Genomic DNA, 21801 nt, shown 5'->3' on the forward strand with positions numbered 1-21801 from the left:
ATATACCCGTCATTCATTTTTTAATTAATAGGTCCCAAGCACCTACCAGATGCCAGGGGCCAGATTGAGCACCCGGGATACAATGATGAACAAAGCATACACGTCCCTGGGTCACAGAGAGCAGTGTGTCCAAGGGACCACACATATTGTCATTTCCTAGATTGTAAGAGATCATTGGTTGTAAGATGCACCACCAATTTCATAACATTTGCAATCAGGAGTGTACACAGAAGGAGAGGTGTGTTGGCACATAACGCTACTTCAGGCAGGGCGGGGAGCAAGTGGTCCTGGGAAGAACTGAACCAGTGATCTAAAGCCCAGACCTCCCTCTTGGGCCCTCTTGCTCTCTGTGTCCCCTGCACACTGGGTTCACCTTCTCAGACCACTTTGTCCTGAAGCCTGAGTCACGACCACCAGCGATGCTCAGACTCCCATCCTCCAAACTCCACCACCAGAGTAGAAGGAGCAGCCTTCCCTAATGCCAATTCTGATTTGCTATTTTCTTCCCAGGCCAATCACCGTGGCCAGGGTCTGGATCCTATTCTAGGGAGCACCACTAGACCCCCCATGATTTAAGCAGAGAGGAGGAGTTCCCCTCAAAACAGTGGAGGTGCCAGGCAGAAAAACAACAGATGTTGGCCACATTCATTTTGGGGGGAAAAGACTTTGTCACTTTAAGGTGCAAATCAATTGTAGGATATATTCCAACCTCAGAAGTGTTAAAGTACAAGGACAAATGAGCATCTTAGAACCCAGGAAACATGGCAGGACAAGGTTGTGGAGGTGTCAGGGGAGAGTGGAAGCATGACAGATGAGGCTGGAGAGGGAGGTGGAACCAGATCCAGTGTGTGAACACCAACTTGGGGGCTGTGTGTCCTGCTCATGCTGGGGTTCCCTTCTGGCCTTCAGGCCTGTAACCTCAGATATACAACAGCTATACAAGAACAGAGTAGGCCAGAAAGTAGGGGAGGGGAGGTGTGAGGTGTCAGCCTGGTTGAGGGGCTGAGGCAGAGGGAACGCCTCTTTTCCAGAGCTGGGGTTACTGCCAGAATCAAAGGAACACACAGATTTGAGAGGTGAGTTGGAAGCTGAAAGCCATACAGGATGAAGGGACTCTAAATCAGCTGCAAAACACCAAGGAAGGCCTGAAATGGAGATGAAGAGCTACAGTATGGAGCCGGAAAACTGAAAATCCAGAGAGGAAAAAAGCAGATAATGACACACTAGGGCGGGGAAAGGGAGGTGTTAGGAGCAAGCTTATCCCAGAAAAATACTTGAGGCAGGGCACAGGCTCCCTGGCAAGTTGTGTGGGAAAGGGCCAGAGGTGGAGTGCACAGCAGCACAGTGGCAGTGGGAACAGGGAGAAGGGGGAAATATTGCCAGACAGAAGTTTGGAAGTAAAATTGACAGGATGGCTAACTGCATGTGGACAGCTGAAGCTATAAGCTTGGATGAAATCTCTGAAGAAAGTATACTGACCAACAGATATACAAGAACAGAGTAGTGGTTTCTTCAGGCGGCAGCAGGAGAAAATGAAGCTGCACCAAAGAGGTAGAGAAGAAACCAGGGAAGCAAGGGAGAACCTGGAAATCAAGGGCAGAGAATGTGGTCAGGATGGGAGGGGTCAAGGTGGAGTCCAAGTGAAGGCTGCCAGGCTCAGCAGTGACCAGAGAGAGAAGACTCCCCATGGGGCTGGAGGGAAGGGCTTCACTGCAGGAGCGAGGCCGGTGACTGCCTGCAGGGCCCAGTCATTATAAAAGCTGGACCAGGAATAGGAAGACAGGATGGAAATGGAAGGGAGGGGAGGGAAGGGACTTCCATCTCTGGGTTATACTAACTATTTCTATGGCTTGTTGTCTGTTGCCCGAGTAGAAGAGATGCTCCATGAGGCAGGGAGAATGAATTAAGGGCATCTTGTATTCTGTTGTATCCCCAGGGTCTGGAACATTGCCTGGCAAGTCACGGAATTAAAGCAACATTTGCTTAATGAAGCTGTTGACCGTGGGGGGCAGTGGGGAGACCTTAAGGAGTGTGAAACAGTGTAGGAGACCCTCATGGTGGACACATAAGGGCAGTGCTGTCTCTGCTGCCCACAGTGTCCAGTAGTAGGTGTTGCCTCCTGGACCTCGGACACAATCTCCCATTCTCCCCACCCCCCTGTAAGGTAGCCCCAGATTCTGACTCTGCCCATATACCTTCTTCACGAGATGGGCTGTAATCACATGGCTTTCATCATACTCCCGTTTGGAACGCACATCTGGAAAGGAAAAGTATTTAACTAATAACTGCCCTTGCAAAGGAACACATGACTAAACTAGAGCACTTACATCAGCATTAACTGTTTGGCAGTTAGGGAACAGTTGTCGTGAATTTAAAATTCAAAGCGTGTAGTTGTCCTATTCTAGGCTGCCCACATAACTCCCCTGCCCCCTCATATCCACACCCATACCCCCGTAAGGAACAGTGAGACTCCGCATCTATGATTTAGGGGGAGTTCTCTCTGAGGTCGAAAAAAGCAGGGAGGGGAGAAATCAAAGTCAGGGTAGCCTCATACTAAATGTCCCATGGAATTTTAGACCCAAATTCAGACTCTAGAACCTAGGAGTTGAGGTTCTAATGCCCCTGTGAGGACAGAAGTTGTGGTATTGATGTCCTCTAAGTTGGGAGGAACATGGAACATAAATCCTAAAAGAACCGTTATGCATAAATCTTAAAAAGGACTGTTATCCAAAATACACCAAGGATTCTTAAAATACGACAAGAAAACAATCAACTCAATTTTAAAATGGGCAAAAGGTATGGGGCTTCCCTGGTGGCACAGTGGTTGAGAGTCTGCCTGCTGATGCAGGGGACATGGGTTCGTGCCCCGGTTCAGGAAGATCCCACATGCCGCGGAGCGGCTGGGCCCGTGAGCCATGGCAGCTGAGCCTGCGCATCCGGAGCCTGTGCTCCGCAACGGGAGAGGCCACAGCAGTGAGAGGCCCGCGTACCGCAAAAAAAAAAAAAAAAAAAAAAAAAGGGCAAAAGGTATGAACAGACACACCATACCGAAGATAAATGGCAAATAAGCATATGGAAAGATGCTCCACATCATATGTCATCAAGGAAATGCAAATTGAAACACAAGATACCACTACATTCCTATCAGAATGGCAAAAATTCAAAACACAGAACACCAAATGCTGGTGAGGATGCAGAGCAACAGGGACTGTCATTTGTTGCCGGTGGAGATGTAAAATGGTACAGCCATTTTGGAAGACAGTTTGGCAGTTTTTAATAAAACCAAACATTCTCTTAACAGCAATTGTGCTCCTTGGTATTCACTCAAATGAGTGGAAAATGTATGACCACAGATGCTTATAGTAGCTTTTTCATAACTGCCAAAACTTGAGAGCAGCCAATATGTCCTTAAGTAGGTGATGGATAAATAAACTGTGGTACATCCAAACAATGGAATATTAATGAAACTGAAAAGAAAAGAGCTATCAAATCATGAAAAGATATGGAGGAAAGTTAAATGCATATATGTGACAGAAGCCAATCTGAAAAGGCTTCATTTCACACTGTCCAATTCCAACTATATGACATTCTAGAAAAGGCAAAACTGTAAAGATCAGTGGCTGCCAGGGGTTAGTGACAGAGAGGAATGGACAGGCAGGACATACAGGATTTTTAGGTCAGGAGAACTATTCTGTGTGATATTATAATGATGGACATATGTCATTATATATTTGTCAAAACCCACAGAATGTATCAATACATCAACCCTAATGTAAACTGTGGGCTTTAGGGGATAATGATGTGTCAACGTAGGTTCATGAACTATAACAACTATACCATTCTGGTTTGGGATGCTGATAGGTGAGGAGGCTGTACCTGTGGGGTGTGGGGGGAGTCAGGGGTTATATAGGAACTCTCTGTACTTTCTGTTCAATTTTGCTGTGAACCTAAAACTTCTCTAAAAAACGTCTATTTTTTTAAAAGACATAAGCAAGCACTAACCACAAAAGAAACACTGATAAACCTAATCCTATTAAAATTAAAAACTTCTCTTTTCATTAAAATACAACATTGAGGGGACTTCCCTGGTGGCACAGTGGTTAAGAATTTGCCTGCCAATGCAGGGGACACAGGTTCAATCCCTGGTCCAGGAAGATCAACTAAGCCCATCCGCCACAACTACTGAGCCTGCACTCTAGAGCCTGCGAGCCCCAACTACTGAGCCCACGTGCCACAACTACTGAAGCCCACGCGCCTAGAGCCATACTCCTCAACAAGAGAAGCCACCGCAATGAGAAGCCGGCACACCGCAACGAAGAGCAGCCCCCGCTTGCCGCAACTAGAGAAAGCCCGCACGCAGCAACGAAGACCCAATGCAGCCAAAAAATAAATAAATAATTTAAAAATACAACATTAAGAAAACAAAAGGGCAAGCCAGAGACTGAGAGAAAATATCCCTAATACAAATAACTAAGAAAATCTCGTATCCAGAATTTATAAAGAACTTACAAAAATTCAGGCATCTGAAGATGTCTTTATCTGAAGATACCTGTATTATGAGACACATTTAGAAAGAGCTCAAGACCACATCCCTAGGCTGACTCCAGCCCAGTAAAGTGCCTGCCTGAGGAAACTCAAGGCTTCCAAAGGACTTACTGTTTATCCCAGCCAACACCTGAAGATAGGCCCCTGTCTCCCAGGCCCTGTGGAGGGTAAGAACCTAACTCGGATAAGCACCAGTTAGCAAACCCCCCTGGGTTTCACATGGTCCAACTCCCATCCCCTTTTTGTAGTTTTTCGCTTCCCTGACTGAGTTCCACTCATCTCCCTCCCTACTCCCTCACTCTCCCTTTAAAAGGCCCAGTTGCCTCTGTGCAAATTGAGGCGGAGTTCCATTCACACTGGACTCTTCCCTATGGCAATAGTATACTACAGATTAAACTCTGTGTTCACCACTCTGACTAGTGTCTGGCTTTGTTTATCTTTAACATGATTTAACAACAAAAATGAACAAACTACAGTATAGCTACATACAACAACATAAGCGAATCTTAATCATATAATTTTGAGCAAAGGAAGTCAGAGACATGGTCTATATGGCTTAAAAACAAGTGAAACTGAGTATAGTATATTATAAGCTTGTTTCACTCATAAATATAGATGCGAAAATCTGAAATGAATAGGAAGCTAAACCTAACAGTGTTCACAAAAAAATAATATAACATGATCTAGTAGGAACTCTGTCATACTAGAAAATCATACTAGAAAATCTTTAAGATATTAAAGAAGGCACTTCCCTGGTGGTGCAGTAGTTAAGAATCCGCCTGCCAAAAAGTTAAAAAAAAAAAAAAAAAAGAATTTGCCTGCCAATACAGGGGACACGGGTTCAAGCCCTGGTCCAGGAAGATCCCACATGCCGTGGAGCAACTAAGCCTGTGTGTCACAACTACCGAGCCTGAGCTCTAGAGCTCACGAGCCACAACTACTGAGCCTGTGTGCCACAACTACTGAAGCCCACGCGCCTAGAGCCCATGCTCTGCAACAAGAGAAGCCACCGCGATGAGAAGCTCACGCACCACAATGAAGAGTAGCCCCCGCTCTCCGCAACTAGAGAAAGCCTGCGTGTAGCAACAAAGACCCAAAGCAGCCAAACATAGATAAATTTTTTAAGATATTAAAGGAGAAAAACTATGTTCATTTTAACAAATGAAGAAAATTTTCAATTCATGTCATACAAAAATTCTTAGTACATTAGGTATATATGGTAACTTCCTTAATGTGATAGGTAAATTACTCAGTACCTACAGTAAACATCATAGTGATTGATAAAGTGAGAAACAAGACAAAATGCTCACTATTACTGTAACAGAGAAGAACAAACCTGACTCCATACTGGATCTATTCCTTTATCTCTAACCTTTGTGCTCTGTTGCCTGTGCTCAGTCATGCTGGCTCTACACCTTTGTAAAGGAATGTTGCCTATAGCATGAAATATATATAATAGGCCCTTCTCAAGGTTCTGACTCCCAGGCTTGACCTTTAAAAGGTATAACATTTGTCTTGTTGGAGGTTTACAGGAACATTGTGACCAGACCTATGTGGACAGCTGCAAGAAGAAAAGATTATTACATACCCTCTGGAGTCTGGCCAGCACCAAGAAGTTTGCAATAACCAGCCACATGCCCTCCCCTTTTAGTATAAAAGGGGCCTGAATTCTAACTCAAGTAGGATGGTTCTTTGGGACACTAGTCCACTATCTTCTCAGTCTGCTGGCTTTCCAAATAAAGTCACTATTCCTTGCCCCAACAACTCATCTCTTGATTTATTGGCCTGTGGTGCAGTAAGCAGTACGAGCTTGGACTTGGTATCATCACTGTTCCTTTTTTTTTTTTTAAACATCTTTATTGGAGTATAATTGCTTTACAATGGTGCGTTAGTGTCTGCTTTATAACACACTGTTCCTTTTTAACACTGTACTGGAGGGCAAAGGGTATAGCAATGTAGTGAGACTTAAGAATTGAAACAGAAGAAATAAAACTTTTGTTATGTTTTACATAAAATCCAAGAGAATCACAAACAATTAGAATTAGTAGGAGAGTACATCAAGGTTGCTAGATACAATATATTTTAAAAATCAATAATGGTCTGAAAGTGGAGAAAAAAAGAAAATGTTTTAAAAGAGAAAAAGGCTTGTAGTAATGTCTCAATGATCCAAGTGTCTACCAAAACTTGCAAATCAGCAACAGAGACTAAAGAGATGGATGTGCATACCAGCAATGATTCAGAAATCCTGTAAAACCAAGAAAAGTTACAAGAAAATAGAAGCTGAAGCCCATTCCATAAATGACCCTGTGAATGATGAAAAACCTATGACAAAAAGGAAAAAGAAAAGGTTTCTACCAAAATAGGGTGACAGCAAAGTGGAGGAGAATAAAAAGAAAAGTACCTGCATGAGAAAAAAAAGTAAAATGATAACTCTGGAAAGTAAATCAAGTTAAAAAAGCAGCAAGACTGCTCAGAAGGGGCCTGCTCGGGTGAAAACAACTCCTTCTACAGATCTTCTTCTTTACATGGGGCCAATTCCCAAAAATGTCTCCTTTCCAAAAAGATAACAAAAAGGAAAAGTCCAACATGCAGAGTGAATCTAAAGTAAAATGCAGCATCTCTAGGAAAGTGCAGGCGCACAGAATCTCTTACCACCATCACCACTGCAGCCAAAGGAAAACTTAAAAGAGGAGGAATCAAAAGACCAAAAATTACTCTCCAAAGGAAAGAAAACAGGCTCCCCTTCAGAAAATAGCAGCAGAAGGTGCAGATAAGAGTCTTGCTGGTTTTGCTGCCAGTATAAAGGAATCTACTGGTACTTCATCCTCTGAATAAAACCTGAATTTCACCCAGAGGGTGAAATTTCAGATAGTTAACATCAGGCTGATGTTATGCACTGTAAAGTGGAAAATGATCAGAACACAACAGAGAAACTCCCTGGTAAGAACTCAGCAGGTGGAGAACCAATTTCACCACTGCTTCTTCTCCCACCAATAGAAAAATGTGGAGTAGTGTCTAGAACTGCCCTGGCATCACCTCCTGTTACCATGTCAATAGATGAGCCTCAGGATACTGGTGAAGATGCATGCATCCACAGTCATGATGGAAGTGACCTAAGTGACAACATGTCAGAGGGTAGTGATGATTCTGGACTGCTCAGGGCTCAGCCAGTTCCACAAGAAACTAGTAGAAGAAATGCAAAGGAGGTCTTGGCAGTCTAAGGGACTGAAGGAGATTTTGTTTGTATCTTCTATACTCCTTTTTTTAGAAAAGAAAAAGATCACAGCAAACCTTTCAATCATCATTTGGTTAGTGTACACGTCCTTGAAAAAGCAGCTAAAGGGAGAAGTAATTAAACTTTGGACAAGGCTTTAGTTCCTAGTTTGTATATCTATTACATTTTATATTCATTCACAGTAATAGACAATCTTTTATTTTGAAAATTGCTTTGATAGTTTCCGATGTTGATTTTTAAGTGGTACTCTTTTCCTTAGGACTTTATGTATACCTATTAATTGTTGTATAAATTTTAGCAAATCCAAGGGAGTTAGCATGCTAAACCAGCAGACATCTAATCTGTTAGCTCATGCGTTTAACTGAAATGAGAAGGCCAAGATGGCATTTTATTGCCTTGTGCAGCTACAACTTGTTTTTCCCATGTCTATCTTTTCCTGTTTCACCTTAACTTATTCTCAGTTCCTTGTTTAGCTCTATAAAAATTGGCATACTTAATAGCAAATTATTTTGCCTGCTTTATATGATTTTAGCACTTAAAAAATTTTTTAGAGATGATAAGACATTTAAATGGAAGTAAACGTAAACCAAAATGTGAGAAATGGAGACCTGATTGAAACAAAAAGGTGTTTATTTGGGCTTTGTTAGGACTGCAGCCCAAGAGACACCGATTCAAGAAGCACTTGAATTGTGTTCCGCCAGATTACAAAATGGGGGAGGCTTACAAAGGGCAAAAAAACTTCACAAGGCTACATACATTGTTTGTCAAGAATTAGGATTGGAGTTGGCAAGAGGTAAGGGTGCTTGTTAAGCAAGGATTAGTTGGGGATTGAGATGATTACATAGTTTCAGTGCGGGAAGAGGGGGCTCAGACTTTGAGACTACAAGGTTGAAGCTAGCAGCTGCTAGCAGATACTGTTTTGAAAATGGCTGGTGGTATCTGTGAGTTTTAAACGGTTCAGAAAATTCAAGCTCTCAGTGATGTAGGAACATGTCTAAAACCACATCCACAGTGGCCACCCAGATCCATTTTGGATGCCTGAACTCCATTTTCACTTTTAAATGATCTTAAATATGTCAAAAAGTTTCTCCAACAACTGACATTGTATCAGTCCAGGCATTTATTTCCTGAGTTTTGATCAATATTTCTTACTTGGGTACGTTAATCACCATAAAAACAGTGATTCTGATCCATTTTTGCTGTTGTTGCTGTTGCTGCTGCTATAATGGCTTAAGATGTTGCACATTGTCATAGTTTTAACCTATGTAGTTTTTTCTAGAAATAACAAGTGTTGAACAGTAACACTTTATACCTATATACACGTTTACTCTGGTCTCTTTGGAGGAATGCTTTTAGTCTTATTTGCAAAAGGTCATTTTTCTTTGCTGCAATTATCTTTTGCAGAATATTAGTGTGTGCAAGTTTGAGCAATGAAACACGAAATCTGCACGTTCAATCCATTGAATTGATTTTCACATCTTTTCTCTATGCCAGAGTCTGTATTTTGTATGCTACTTATTTTGAATGGATGTAGTAAATTCACAGCTCTCAGCTTTTATTTTGCAATAACTCAACCCCTACGCTCTATAGTGAAAGGATTTTCATCTCAAATACCAGCCATCAGTAATTTCCTTTTTTTTGTTTGTTTCTTTTTGGCCTGTTTTGGTGCAGCTACTTCCTAAATGACAGTGTTAAGTCATATATTTGAGAAAAACGGTTGGTGTCTATATGGCTACTCAACTGAATAAAGAACTCTAAGTGATATTTGGAAAGTGCAAGCCTGGAATGAGGAGACATGATTAATCCTTCAAACTATACAGAATCTCACTTGTATAATAGCTAACTATGGCTTCAGAATTTCACAACAAACTCAGGATAAGAGAGACAGTATGACTGCTGGCAGACCAGCTGCAACTTCCTATGAACACAATGAAAAAGACTAGTGAAACTCAAGGACATTGTAGATTAAAAATCCACACTTTCCCAGGGATCTCCACAAACCAGTACATGTCCTGGTTGTCCCACTGAGACAGGCTGGAACCTGGGACCCTTTGCTGCAGTACTTGCACCTGGACAAAAGTCTCCGCCAGCAATAAATACAAAGAAACTATAAGGGACTAAAAATAACTACATGCATGCCCAGTGGGGAAAATTATGAACAACAAGATGCAAAAAGACCAAAAACCCAACTGCCACTTCTGAGGAGCTGAGAGCAAAACCAGGGTGCTACACATGTACCCTGCACACAACACTACCAAGGGGGCGGGCAGACCACCTTATTATTATAATTCAAATACATACTCTCTTACTGACAGAGTTGACACAAAGCAGAATTATAAACCAAATATAGAAGATTGGCTCAAGATGGCAGAGCAGAAGGATGTGCTCTCACTCCCTCTTGCAAGAGCAACGGAATCACAACTAGCTGCTGAACAATCATCAATAGGAAGACACTGGAACTCACCAGAAAAGATACCCCCATCCAAAGACAAAGGAGAAGCCACAATGAGATGGCAGGAGGGGTGCAATCACAATAAAATCAAATCCCATAACTGCCGGGTGGGTGACTCACAAACTGGAGAACACTTATACCACAGAAGTCCACCCACTGGAGTGAAGGTTCTGAGCCCCACACCAGGCTTCCCAACCTGGGGGTCCAGCAATGGGAGGAGGAATTCCTAGACAGTCAGACTTTGAAGGCTAGTGGGATTTGATCGCAGGACTTTGACAGGAATGGGGGAAACAGAGACTCCACTCTTGGAGGGCACACACAAAGTAATGTGTGCATCGGGACCCAGGGGAAGGAGCAGTGACTCCACAGAAGACTGAACCAGACCTACCTGCTAGTGCTGGAGGGTCTCCTGCAGAGGCGGGGGGTGGCTGTGGCTCACCATGAGGACAAGGACACTGGCAGCAGAAGTTCTGGGAAGTACTCCATGGCATGAGCCCTCCCAGACGCTGTCATTAGCCCCACCAAAGAGCCCAGGTAGGCTCCAGTGTTGGGTCGCCTCAGGCCAAACAACAAACAGGGAGGGAACCCAGCCCCACCCATCAGCAGACAATCAGATTAAAGTTTTGCTGAGCTCTGCCCACCAGAGCAACACCCAGCTCTACCCACCACCAGTTCCTCCCATCAGGACCTTACACAAGCCTCTTAGATAGCCTCATCCACCAGAGGGCAGACAGCAGAAGCAAGAAGAACTACAATCCTGCAGCCTGTGGAACAAAAACCACATTCACAGAAAGACAGACAAGATGAAAAGGCAGAGGGCTATGTACCAGATGAAGGAACAAGATAAAACCCCAGAAAAACAACTAAATGAATTGGAGATAGGCAAGCTTCCAGAAAAAGAATTCAGAATAATGATAGTGAAGATGATCCAGGACCTCGGAAAAAGAACGGAGGCAAAGATCGAAAAGATGCAAGAAATGTTTAACAAAGACCTACAAGAATTAAAGAACAAACAAACAGAGATGAACAATACTGAACAATAACTGAAATGAAAACTACACTAGAAGGAATCAATAGCAGAATAACTGAGGCAGAAGAACAGATAAGTGACCTGGAAGACATAATGGTGGAATTCACTGCCATGGAACAAAATAAAGAAAAAAAGAATGAAAAGAAATGAAGACAACCTAAGAGACCTCTGAGACAACATTAAATGCAACAACATTCGCATTATAGAGATCCCAGAAGGAGAAGAGAGGGAGAAAGGACCCAAGAAAATATTTGAAGAGATTATAGTTGAAAACTTCCCAAGCATGGGAAAGGAAATAGCCACCCAAGTCCTGGAAGCACAGAGAGTCCCAGGCAGGAGAATCCCAAGGAGAAACACGCCAAGACACACAGTAATCAAATTGACAAAAATTAAAGACAATGAAAAATTACTGAAAGCAACAAGGGAAAAATGACAAATAACATACAAGGGAACTCCCATAAGGTTAACAGCTGATTTCTCAACAGAAACTCTACAAGCCAGAAGGGAGTGGCATGACATATTTAAAGTGATGAAAGGGAAGAAACTACAACCAAGATTACTCTACCTAGCAAGGCTATCATTCAGATTCGATGGAGAAATCAAAAGCTTTACAGACAAGCAAAAGCTAAGAGAATTCAGCACCACCAAACCAGCTCTACAACAAATGCTAAAGGAACTTCTCTAAGTGGGAAACACAAGAGAAGAAAAGGACCTACAAAAATGAACCCATAACAATTAAGAAAATGGTAATAGGAACATACATATTGATAATTACCTTAAACGTGAATGGATTAAATGCTCCAATCAAAAGACACAGGCTTCATGAATGGATACAAAAACAAGACCCATATATATGCTGTCTACAAGAGACCCACTTCAGACCTAGGGACACATACAGACTGAAAGTGAGGGAAGCGAAAAAGATATTCCATGCAAATGGAAATCGAAAGAAAGCTGGAGTAGCAATACTCATATCAGATAAAATAGACTTTAAAGAATGTAACAAGAGACAAGGAAGGACACTACATAATGATCAAGGGATCAATCCAAGAAGAAGACATAACAATTATAAATATATATGCACCCAACATAGGAGCACCTCAATACAAAAAGCAACTGCTAACAGCTATAAAAGAAGAAATCGACAGAAACACAATAATAGTGGGGGACTTTAACACCTCACTTACACCAAGGGACAGATCATCCAGACAGAAAATTAATAAGGAAACACAAGCTTTAAATGACACAATAGACCAGATAGAGTTAATTGATATTTATAGGACATTCCATCCAAAAAACAGCAGATTACACTTTCTTCTCAAGTGCACACAGAACATTCTCCAGCATAGACCACGTCTTGGGTCACAAATCAAGCCTCAGTAAATTTAAGAAAATTGAAATGATATCAAGCATCTTTTCTGACCACAACACTATGAGATTAGAAATGAATTACAGGGGGAAAAAAACGTAAAAAACACAAACACATGGAGGCTAAACAATACATTACTAAATAACCAAGAGATCACTGAAGAAATCGAAGAGGAAATCAAAAAATACCTAGAGACAAATGACAATGAAAACACAACGATCCAAAACCTATGCGATGCAGCAAAAGCAGTAATAAGAGGGAAGTTTATAGCAATACAAGCCTACCTCAAGAAATAAGAAAAATCTCAAATAAACAATCTAACCTTAAACCTAAAGGAACTAGAGAAAGAAGAACAAACAAAACCCAAAGTTAGTAGAAGGAAAGAAATCACAAATATCAGAGCAGAAATAAATGAAATAGAAACAAAGAAAACAATAGCAAAGATCAATAAAACTAAAACCTGGTTCTTTGAGAAGATGCACAAAATTGATAAACCTTTAGCCAGACTCATCAAGAAAAAGAGGGAGAGGACTCAAATCAATAAAATTACAAATGAGAACGGGGTTACAACAGACATCGCAGAAATACAAAGCATCCTAAGAGACTACTACCACAAGCAACTCTATGCCAATAAAATGGACAACCTGGAAGAAATGGGCAAATTCTTAGAAAGGTATAACCTTCCAAGACTGAATCAGGAAGAAATAGAAAATATGAACAGACCAATCACAAGTGGTGAAATTGAAACTGTGATTAAAAATCTTCCAACAAACAAAAGTCCAGGACCAGATGGCTTCACAGGTGAATTCTATCAAACATTTAGAGAAGAACTAACATCCATCCTTCTCAAAGTCTTCCCAAAAACTGCAGAGGAAGGAACACTCCCAAACTCATTCTATGAGGCCACCAGCACCCTGATACTAAAACCAGACAAAGATACTACAAAAACAGAAAATTACAGACCAATATCACTGATGAATATAGATGCAAAAATCCTCAACAAAAAACTAGCAAACAGAATCCAAAAACACATTAAAAGGATCATACACCATGATCAAGTGGGATTTATCCCAGGGATGCAAGGATTCCTCAATATATGCAAATCAATCAATGTGATACACCACATTAACAAATTGAAGAATAAAAACCATATGATCATCTCAATAGATGCAGAAAAAGCTTTTGACAAAATTCAACACCCATTTATGATAAAAACTCTCCAGAAAGTGGGCATAGAGGGAACCTACCTCAACTTAATAAAGGCTATATACAACAAACCCACAGCAAACATCATTTTCAATGGTGAAAAACTGAAAGCATTTCCTCTAAGATCAGGAACAAGACAAGGATGTCCACTCTCGCCACTATTATTCAACATAGTTTTGGAAGTCCCAGCCACGGCAATCAGAGAAGAAAAAGAAATAAAAGGAATACAAATCAGAAAAGAAGAAGTAAACTGTCACTGTTTGCAGATGACATGATACTATACATAGAGAATCCTAAAGATGCCACCAGAAAACTACTAGAGCTAATCAATGAATTTGGTAAAGTGGCAGGATACAAAATTAATGCACAGAAATCTCTTGCATTCCTATACACTAATGATGAAAAATCTGAAAGAGAAATTAAGGAAACACGCCCATTTACCACTGCAACAAAAAGAATAAAGTACCTAGGAATAAACTTACCTAGGGAAACAAAAGACCTGTATGCAGAAAACCATAAAACACTGATGAAAGAAATTAAAGATGATACCAACAGATGGAGAGATATATCATGTTCTTGGATTGGAAGAATCAATACTGTGAAAATGACCATACTACCCAAAGCAATCTACAGATTCAATGCAATCCCTATCAAATTACCAATGGCATTTTTTACAGAACTAGAAAAAAAAATCTTAAAATTTGTATGGAGATACAAAAGACCCCGAATAGCCAAAGCAGTCTTGAGAGGAAAAAAAGGAGCTGGAGGAATCAGACTCCCTGACTTCAGACCATACTACAAAGCTACAGTAATCAAGACAGTATGGGACTGGCACAAAAACAGAAATATAGATCAATGGAACAGGATAGAAAGCCCAGAGATAAACCCACGCACCTGTGGTCAACTAATCTATGACAAAGGAGGCAAGGATATACAATGGAGAAAAGACAGTCTCTTCAATAAGTGGTGCTCGGAAAACTGGACAGCTACGTGTAAAAGAATGAAATTAGAACACTCCCTAACACCATACACAAAAATAAACTCAAAATGGATTAGAGACCTAAACGTAAGACCAGACACTATAAAACTCTTAGAGGAAAACATAGGAAGAACACTCTTTGACATAAATCACAGCAAGATCTTTTTTGATCCACCTCCTAGAGTAATGGAAATAAAAACAAAAATAAACAAATGGGACCTAATGAAACTTAAAAGCTTTTGCAAAGCAAAGGAAACTACAAATAAGACTAAAAGACAACCCTCAGGGGCTTCCCTGGTGGCGCAGTGGTTGAGCATCCAACTGCCTATGCAGGGGACACGGGTTCATGCCCTGGTCCGGGAAGATCCCACATGCCGTGGAGCGGCTGGGCCCGTGAGCCATGGCCGCTGAGCCTGAGCGTCCGGAGCCTGTGCTTCACAACGGGAAGAGGCCACAACAGTGAGAGGCCCGCGTATCACACACACACACACAAAAAAGACAACCCTCAGAATGGGAGAAAATATTTGCAAAAGAATCAACAGACAAAAGATTCATCTCCAAAATATATAAACAGCTCATGCAGCTCAATATTAAAAAAACAAACAACCCAATCCAAAAATGGGCAGAAGACTTAAATAGACATTTCTCCAAAGAAGACATACAGATGGCCAAGAAGCACATGAAAAGCTGCTCAACATCACTAATTATTAGAGAAATGCAAATCAAAACTACAATGAGGTATCACCTCACACCATTTAGAATGGGCATCATCAGAAAATCTACAAACAATAAATGCTAGAGAGGGTGTGGAGAAAAGGGAATCCTCTTGCACTGTTGGTGGGAATGTAAATTGATACAGCCACCATGGAGAACAGCATGGAGGTTCCTTAAAAAACTAAAAATAGAATTACCATATGACCCAGCAATCCCACTACTGGGCATATACCCAGAGAAAACCATAATTCAAAAAGACACATGCACCCCAATATTCACTGCAGCACTATTTACAATAACTAGGTCATGGAAGCAAACTAAATGCCCATCGACAGACGAATGGATAAAGAAGATGTGGTACATATGTACAATGGAATATTACTCAGCCATAAAAAGGAACGAAATTGGGTCATTTGTAGAGATGTGGATGGATCTAGAGACTGTCATACAGAGTTAAGTAAGTCAGAAAGAGAAAAACAAATATTGTATGTTAACGCATATATGTGGAACCTAGAAAAACGGTATAGATGAACCGGTTTGCAGGGCAGAAATAGAGACACAGATGTAGAGAACAAATGTATGGACACCAAGGGGGGAAAGTGGCGGGGTGTGTGTGTGTGTGTGTGTGTGATGAATTGGGAGATTGGGATTGACATGTATACACTGATGTGTATAAAATGTATAACTAATAAGAACCTGCTGTATAAAAAAATAAATAAAATTAACTTAAAAAAATAAAATAAAAATACGCAAATTTAGTATGGGCACTGAGGCTTTTCCCTTATCTGTAGCCTCCCCAGTCTGTTACCCTGAAAGGGCCTTTCCCACACCTAATTAACCAATAGCTGCTCTCAGGAAAGGATCTCATCCACCACTCCTTGGGAATATAACTCTTAAGAATTCAGTGTATCACTTATTGTCTTGAAAAATGATAATAATTTTCTTGAAATTCATGACCTGGATATCTATTCATTCTCAGAGGGAATTATCATGTGTTTACTAAAATATAAATGTTTTAGGCTAAAAATAAAAAAGCCCTGAACCTGATAGATTCACTGGTGAATTCTACCCAACATTTAAAGAAGAATTAATATCAATCCTTCTCAAACTTTTCCCAAAAGACTGAAGAGAAGGGAACACTTCCTCACTCATCGTATGAGGCCAGCATGACCCTGATACCAAAGTCAGACAAAGACACAGCAAGAAAAATACAGATCATATTCCTTATAAACACTGATGCAAAAATCCTCAACAAAATGCTAGCAAACCAAATTCAGCAGGATTATACACCATGATCAAGTGGAATTTATTCCTGGAAGGCAAGAATGGCTCAACATTCAAAAATCAATTTAATTTACCACTTCAAATGAATGAAGGAGGAAGAAAAACTACATGATTATCTCAATCAATGCAGAAAAAATATGAAAAATTCAACACCCTTTCAAGATAAAAACACTTGACAAACTAGGAATAGAAGGAAGTTACCTGAACATAATAAAAAAAAACATATATGAAAGACCCACAGCAAACATTATACTCAATGGTGAAAGACTGAAAGCTTTTCTTTAAGGAACAAGAGAAGGATGCCCACTTTCACTACTTTTATTCAACGGAGTGGTGGAAGTCCTAGACAGAGCAATTAAGCAAGAAAAAGAAACAAAGGGCATCTAAATTGGAAAGGAAGAAGTAAAATCATCTAAGTTCACAGAAGATATGATCTTATATGCAAAAAAATCCTAAAGATTCCACACACAAAAACCCTGTTAGAACTAATAAATGAATTCAGCATAGCTTCAGGAGAGAAAACCAACACAGAAAAATCAGTTGTACAGTTGACCCTTGAACAACATGAGTTTGAACTGCATGGGTCCACTTACACGCAGATATTTTTCAATAATAAATACTACAGTGTTAAATGGTCCATGGTTGGTTGAATCCACAAATGCAGAAGAACCACAGACACGGAGAGCTGACTATAAGTGATACACAGGTTATTCCCCACATTGTTCAAGGGTCAATTGTATTTCTGTATACTATCAATGAACAATCTGAAAAGGAAATTAACAATTCCATTTTCAATAGCATTAAAAATAATAATATACTTGGGAATAAAATTTAACCAAGGACTTGAAAGATTTGTACTCTGAAAACTACAAAATGTTGCTGAAAGAAATTAGAGGCAAAAAAAAAATTCTGTGTTCACAAACTGGGAGACTTAATATCGTTAAGATGTCAATACTACTCAAAGCAATCTACAGATTCAATGCCATCCCATCAATATTCCAATGATGTTTTTTGCAGAAACAGAAAAATCTATTCAAAATTCATGTGGACTCCCTAGGGACCATGAACAAGACAGTCTTTTCAACAAATGATGCTGGGAAAACTGGATATCCACATGCAAAAGAATGAAATTTGGATGCTTATCTAAACATCACATTCAAAAATCAACTCAAAATGGATCAAGGACCTAAATGTAAGGCCTAAAAGTATAAACACTGTAGAAGAAAACATAAGGCAAAAGCTTCATGACACTGGATTTGGCAACAATTTCCTGGATATGACAAGCAACAAAAGAAGAGATAGACAAATTGAACTTCGTGAAAAATTTTAAAGGTTGCATATCAAAAGCCAATATCAACAGAGTAAAAAGGTAACCCACGGAAGGGGAGAAATTATTTACAAGTCATACATCTTGTAAGGAATTAATACCGAGAATATATAGAGAACTCCTAAAACTCAAAAGCAACAACCCAATTCAAAAATGGGCAAAGAACATGAATAGTAATTTCTCCAAAGAAGATATACAAATGGCCAATAAGCACATGAAAAGATGCTCAACATCACTAATCATTAGGGAAATGCAAATCAAAACTACAATGAGATACCACCTCACACCCATTAGGATGGTTACTAAAAAAAAAAAAAAAAAAAAAAAAAAAACCCCAGAAAAATAACAATGTTGACAAGGATTTCGAAAAACTGGAACCCTTGTACACTACTGGTACAAATGTAAAATCGTACAGCTGCTACAGAAAACACAATGGTGGTTCCTCAAAAAATTAAAAATAGAGTTACCACATGATCCAGCAATTCCACTTCTGGGTATATACTGAAAATAACTGAAAGCAGGGTCTCAGAGAGATATTTTGTACATCCATGTTCATAGCAGCATTATTCACAACAGCTAAAAGGTGGAAGCAGCCCAAGTGTCCATCGATGGATGAATGGATAAGCAAAATGTGGTATATACATACAATGGAATATTATTCAGCCTTAAAAATAAAGGAAATCCTGACACATACTACAAAACATGGATGAATCTGGAGGACATTATGCTAAGTGAAATAAGCCAGTCACAAAAAGACAAATACTGTATGATTACACTTATATGAGGCACCTGGAGTAGTCAAAATCAGAGACATAAAGTAGAATGGTGGTTACCAGGGATGCAGGGAGGAGGGAATGGGGAGTTATTGTTTAACGGGTATAGGGTTTCAGTTTTACAAGATGAAAAGAGTTATGGAGATGATGGTGATGATGTATCACTGAACTGGACATTTAAAAGTGGTTAAGATGGTAAATTTTATGTGTATTTTAATCACGATGTTTTTAATTGTGGGGAAAAACATCATAATACCAGTTCATGCCAATCAGAGAGCAAAAAATTTAAAGGGTGACAAAACCAGGTATTGGTAGGTATGTTTCTTACACTGCTGATTGGAGTATAAAATTGATACAATGTCTTCGGAGGGCAATTTGACAGTAATGTAGTGAAGGTGAATGTGCAACTTGGTACTTCCATTTCTGGGAATATATCCTGAAAAAGTTCTTGCACATGAATAGGGAGAGAGATACAAACTGTTCACTGCAGCACTGTTCATAATAGCAACACAATGCAAGCAACACATCACACATCACAGTCAATTAGGAATGGATATATATTGCAACCACCAGTTAAAATAAACTGGATCTTCATATACAGAAATGAAGGAAACAGGGGGCTTCCCTGGTGGCGCAGTGGTTGGGAGTCCGCCTGCCGATGCAGGGGACACGGGTTCGTGCCCCAGTCCGGGAGGATCCCGCATGCCGCGGAGCGGCTGGGCCCGTGAGCCATGGCCGCTGAGCCTGCGCGTCCGGAGCCTGTGCTCCGCAACGGGAGAGGCCGCAACAGTGAGAGGCCCGCGTACCGCAAAAAAAAAAAAAAAAAAAAGAAATGAAGGAAACAGATGAACCAGTTTGCAGGGCAGAAACTGAGACACAGATGTAGAGAACAAATGTATGGACACCAAGAGGGGAAAGCAGCGGTGGCGGTGGGGGGGTGGTATGACGAATTGGGAGATTGGGATTGACATGTATACACTGATGTGTATAAAATGGATAACTAATAAGAACCTGCTGTATAAAAAAAAATATAAAATTAAATTTTAAAAAAAGTAAGTTGCAGAATCACTGTACATTATGGTACTGTTTATGTAAATGTTTGAACCATACATTACTTTGGGATGCCTGCCTATGTCGTAAACGTGTAAAAATACAGAAGCAGTCATCTTCTGGGAGGGAAAGGAAGAGGATCAGGATGGAGTACAAAAGAGGGGTACATTTGTGTAACTTTTTATTATGTTAAATCTGAATGGTGGGTACATAAGTGCTTATGTGTATTACTATGAGTTTGTTAGATGTTTAAAATATTTCACTAAAAACAATAGTAAGAGGACTCAAACATGAGTCTTCCGGGAACTTTTCTTCTAGATTTATTTAATCTGGCAATATTCCAAGTCATGTTACAGTTAATAGTAGCATTTTGAGTTATGCCTAATTAGTTTAATAGTTTTCTAAAGTAATTTACTCTTCAAAGTTTGTTAATTCATGAAAAATAATCTTTGAAGGACACTGCTCACAACATTTTTTAAAGTACTTACCTAATAAACAGAGATAGTTGGGTTCAGTTAATCTGGATAGTTTTGTGACCTGATTCAAGATGTTGTAAAGCTCTGTTGGTTCACACAAAACCAAACCAGTCATCCTACAGGGAAGAATCAATCATGTAAAAGCTTAGTGCATCTTTCTATTTTAGATGAATGACCACAAAGTAAGATCATTAAACTCTTTCTTAACATGCCTTCAAACAAAGGTGAAAATAATCATGAACGTGATCAGGGAAAATTCCAAAATTTATAGTGAAATGTGTGTAGGGGAGATAAACATTGCACACGACATATCTGAACCATATAAATACAAAGCAGGCTGTAAATTAGTCACCAATTCACTTTTTCTTTCAGTAAATAATTACTGAGCCCTTACCACATGCCAGGCACTGGAAATAACTGTGGTAAACTAGACCTACCCTCATGAAGGTTACAGTCTAGCATGGAACGCAGACATTGGACCAAAAAAATACATTGTAAGTAGGAAAAGCGTTATAAAAGAGTCAACATCCAGCGTCATGAGATGTACTAATAGGAGGGCCTCACCTAGCTGGGATCAGAGAAGGGCTGTCTGAGATGTGATTGCTAAGCTGAGACAGGAGGTTAGGCAAGAGCTAGGCAGGTGGAGAGAGAGGATGGAGGAAGTAGGAACTGAGAACAGGAGGGAACGTAGTATCTGAGAGATTTCAAAAGGAGCCTGGTGTAGCAACAGTGGGAAGAGAGTAATGAGTGAAGACCCTGGGGGGGCCGACGCAGGTGCCCTTGTGAGGGGCCTTTAGGGTTATGATGAAGATCCTGATGGTCTGTGGAAGGAGGAGGATGGCTCACTTGTACTGACAGAACTGCCCAGCCAGCCTGGGCTCTGGCTCCTAATTACAGGGCTGCTCTTGGGACACTGGTTCCTTGGCACAACTGTCTCTGGTGCCCCATGGACACTGAGGGGGAAGGCTGGGCCTGTGCAGCAGCTTTCTGCAGGGAGGCTACCTTTTAGTTGGGGTGGGGGCAGCCAGAAGACCTCTGAAGACCACTCAAGTCCGGGGGTAATCCTGCTCAAAACAGTTCGGGTCCACTTCAGAATTACCAGAACAATGCTCCCCAGAAAGACTAACCCCTTGACTTGGGCCCTGGATCCTTCTCACTTCCTCAAAGACTTCAGCTCTCAGCCTCCCCTCCAGCATCATCAGTTTCACCCTCCATACAGGTCATTCCTAGTGGCACACAAACACCCTCTGTACCAGTCTCTGTTCTCCTTTACAGCCAAGGCTTCTCAAAAGGGTGGTGTTGGGCTTCCCTGGTGGCACAGTGGTTCAGAGTCCGCCTGCCGATGCAGGGGACACAGGTTC

General features: G+C 40.7%; 1 protein-coding gene across 2 annotated transcripts in view; it reads right to left on the reverse strand.

Moving 5' to 3' along the window:
• STYXL1 (serine/threonine/tyrosine interacting like 1) overlaps positions 1-20555 on the reverse strand; it is a gene marked incomplete at both ends in the record, with an annotated part of 44434 nt that extends 23879 nt beyond the window's left edge. For both annotated transcript variants that reach the window (XM_079718896.1, XM_079718895.1), the window contains 2 exons: positions 2196-2257; positions 20453-20555. In XM_079718896.1, the coding sequence (XP_079575022.1) occupies positions 2196-2257; positions 20453-20555 (165 nt within the window). The remainder of the gene's footprint in view (positions 1-2195; positions 2258-20452) is intronic.
• Between the last annotated feature and the right edge of the window lie 1246 nt (positions 20556-21801).

Source organism: Hyperoodon ampullatus, assembly GCF_949752795.1.
Source record: "Hyperoodon ampullatus genome assembly, chromosome: 14".
Lineage (NCBI taxonomy): Eukaryota > Metazoa > Chordata > Mammalia > Artiodactyla > Ziphiidae > Hyperoodon > Hyperoodon ampullatus.